We start from the raw sequence: 3,559 nt of genomic DNA on the forward strand, positions 1-3,559 counted from the left end.
GCTGTTCATCAGAGTGATGGCTTGTGGAAAGAAACTGTTCCTGAGTCTGTTGGTTTTGGCACACAGAGGTTGTGGTGGAATAGAGGACGGCACAGCTGTGACAAGGAACGCTGCAGGAGGTCCTTCAGCTGCCGTCTCCCTGAACAACCATTCCCTCTGTGTGAGGACCGGGGGGGTCAGGAGGTAAAGCCTTACACTCGATGTACATATACAGACACTACTTGATACAGACACTATCACACTTTTATTAGACTTCTTTAAATTGTCTGATCCATAATTGCACTATAACCTTACAGTATAATTTGAATTTTATTTTGCACTACTTCCACTATGTCGACCTCACACATATATTTTCTCGCCTGTTAAGATTTATTTGAAAACCCATTCAGTAACATAAAAACATCCAGGCCGGTCAATCACTGTTTCACCGCTGTTTCCAACCAGGGAGCAAAATACATAAGGACAAAATGTAGTCTATGTAGGATAAACGTGTATATGTGCCATATATTTCCAGAGCTACAGCACACTACCCCAAGTCAAGAAGGTTCTGTACGTGAAAATACAGAACATCAAAAGACGTCAAAGCATCTGCGCACTTACCTCCAATGAACCCACCAGTATATGTGTGATAAAAAAGTACATTTACTCTAGAAATTCTTGAGGAAAGTTAAAAGTGTATGCAGTGTGGTGTAAAATATAGTTCCAGTTACTTTTTACTCCAATATAATCATGCAACAGCTACACAGTAGTTACTAGTTCCTCTTCTGATTAATGTTTTACATACAAAACCTTGGGTTACCTAACTTTAACCCTAACCCAAAACAGAAGTGGCTTAGAAAATATAAATCCAAATTAGCATTAATGTTAAAAATAACATCTACAATATTGTAACACTGAAAAGGAGCCATTCTGCAAAATTACTACTTTTACTTTATACCTTAAGCACAATGAATTTTATACTTTTTTTTGCTTGTACTGCAGTATTTCTACATTGTAATATTGTATGTAATTACTCAAGTTCATGATCTTCCATTACTGGATGGATGTCAAAGAAGGAGTTTCTCAGCATATTTCTGTTTGAAGCATAGCATCTAGTTTGGTATTGTTATCACACACACAAGACATGCCCAGAATTTCTACCAAAAATCCTCCCTGCTTTTGAATTTTTTAAAGTGTCCTGTTTTCTATATTTTCAAGGTTTGCACATATGCTGATTACCATCATTAGTGCATGGAATAACCTTGTATGCTCATGTTGTGCATGAAGACTGAATACAGATCTACTAACCGTTTGGCCCCAGCAGCACGGCAGTGGCCCACAGACCTCTCAGCAGCTTGCTGTCGCTGCAGCCTGGGTTCAGGTTGAGCTGGTCCGTGTCACAGGGCTCCCCGACCCCCTCTGCTTCCTCCACCCTGACACAAATAAGAGGAGAAGAGATGTTACCTCTCTGGATTGTCCTGAGCAAGAAAAAAATATTCACAAGCCATGTCATGTAGAAAAAAATTACCTGTCAGCTATCTCCTGGACACTAGTCTGAAAGACAGAAAAAAAGTTATGACTCTTTGGGGCATTCATATAGTTTAGGAATTTATGACCAATTTCAGGATATTATTATTTGCCCCCCCCGAAAAAAACGTCCCTCACCACCAGCTGTGTGTCTGGAGTGTGTGTCAGCGTGTGCACCAGGCTAGAGCGTGTTTGCGACAGACTTGCCAAAGCCTGACTCCAGTGGGCTCTCTGGGTGAGGAGACACTGCTCCACCCGCTCCTCCTCTCTCTGCACCCCCTCCAGAAGACGCTGCTCCTCTTCCTCCAGGGCTTCACGTGCTGCACTGACCTGAGCCAGCACCTGCTCCCTTGCCCTGCTCGCCGCTACCTACGCCAAAAGAAATACAACTTAAATAACACATTTTATTGTTTTTAATATGATTGCATAGATAATACTTAATTGTAGGTCAGGTTAATTGTCACTTTTAATTTTGAAATTCACTGATGTAATGTTTCAAATTGTATAAAACAATCGAAGTTTATCATCAAATGTGCAACTTTTTTGTGATAAATACTGTGGCAGCAAAGTAAGAAATGAAAGAGAAAACATCTTTCCCTTTAAGGCTCCTCCAACTCTTTTGTCAGCCATGTTTCAGATTAAATACTTTTTACAGCACTGGTTTTGTAATTAAAACAAAAGAGCTGCAACTAAGTCTACAAAATGTCAGAAAATCCTTGAAAATTACCATTACTTCAAGTTCCCAGATCCCAAACTGTTATCTTCAAGTTAGGATTAGCTGATATGATAATACACACAGCATGGCACGATACATATTTGTCAACTCTGCCTTACTATACCAGTAATACAGTGGTAGTTATCTTATTAAGATTTCTGGGCATGGGCAATGTTACAAATCATGGTGTGATGAACCCAAAGAGAATTATAATCTGTATCTGCAGCCAGCAAGTTTCACCTCATTGTTTCATCTTGAAAGGTGATATGTCAATGTTGCGTTCACAACTTTTTTCTGCTGCCTCCAAATGGAAATTGTTCAAGAAAATTGTTATTGCAAGTTTAAGAAAGACATATTCTAAAGCCCCAGATTTTGAGCAAAGTATCTAATAAATCCAACATTAGGCAACGTGTGGGTCAATAATGTCGCTGTCCAAGGTTCTGTTGTTTATAAGCTGCCAAACATTTGACGGTGGGCGGCTATAAAAGCACAAAGGTTGTAAAAGACGTTTTACACGCTTGACTTCTCAAGTCTGACACAGCAATAGCTACAGAGGTTCATAGACCAGAGTTTTGACCAGCTTTGATTCTACAATGTCAGGTAAGTTTGTCTGTTGTTGCAGAAGCACATTGGTGATGTATTCCTTGCTCATATAAGGTCTCTACGTATTTGTCTTACCTTTGTTGTTTTAGGCTTGATTTCCTCATGGTAACTTCTAACCTAGGAAACTACACATAAAGGACCTCTGACCACTTTAACCACCCATTGTGGTGTTCTCAGGCAGGTTAATAAATATGGGTGCACTGAAAGAGGCAACATTTGCTTTGATGCATGCTGGTGATACATTAAATCAGCTAGTTATGTGTGACAAGTGAACACAATTGTATTTCCTCTATTAACCATTCATTTAAAAGTGCAAAGTACCTCAATATTTAACATTTATTTAAATAATAAGATCTGAAATCACTTAGCTGTTCGCTCACAATTGTTAAAGTGTTCATAGTATGCTCATTTTCAGGTTCATCTTGTACTTAGAGGTTGTACCAGATTTGGTTTATGTGTTTTAATTTTCAAAAAACACTATATTTTCGTTGTACTGCATATTGCTGCAGCTCCTATTTTCACCCTGTGTGTTGAGCTTTCTGTTTTACCGAGTGAGGCATTGCACTTCTGTTCCATCTTTGTTGGGAACCGCGCATGCATGGTACCTATAGGTCAGCACAACTAGCCAGTCAGAAGCAGAGCATGAGGCTAGTGCCAGGCTAGCAGCTTGGCGAGCATTATAACGTGTGTTACAAAGTGACGCACGTTTGTCACAGAAGTAAAGGCTGGACTACA

General features: G+C 39.6%; 1 protein-coding gene across 1 annotated transcript in view; it reads right to left on the bottom strand.

Annotated features, from left to right (window-relative positions):
• The window catches only part of bspry (B-box and SPRY domain containing), a 7,876-nt gene that overhangs the window by 2,289 nt on the left and 2,028 nt on the right, over positions 1-3,559 (bottom strand). The window contains exons 3-5 of the mRNA XM_032540141.1: positions 1,645-1,875; positions 1,508-1,533; positions 1,288-1,412 (exon numbers count right to left, since the gene is read on the bottom strand). Of these exons, the coding sequence (XP_032396032.1) occupies positions 1,288-1,412; positions 1,508-1,533; positions 1,645-1,875 (382 nt within the window). The remainder of the gene's footprint in view (positions 1-1,287; positions 1,413-1,507; positions 1,534-1,644; positions 1,876-3,559) is intronic.

The sequence above is a fragment of the Etheostoma spectabile genome, chromosome 16 (assembly GCF_008692095.1).
Source record: "Etheostoma spectabile isolate EspeVRDwgs_2016 chromosome 16, UIUC_Espe_1.0, whole genome shotgun sequence".
NCBI classification, from domain to species: domain Eukaryota; kingdom Metazoa; phylum Chordata; class Actinopteri; order Perciformes; family Percidae; genus Etheostoma; species Etheostoma spectabile.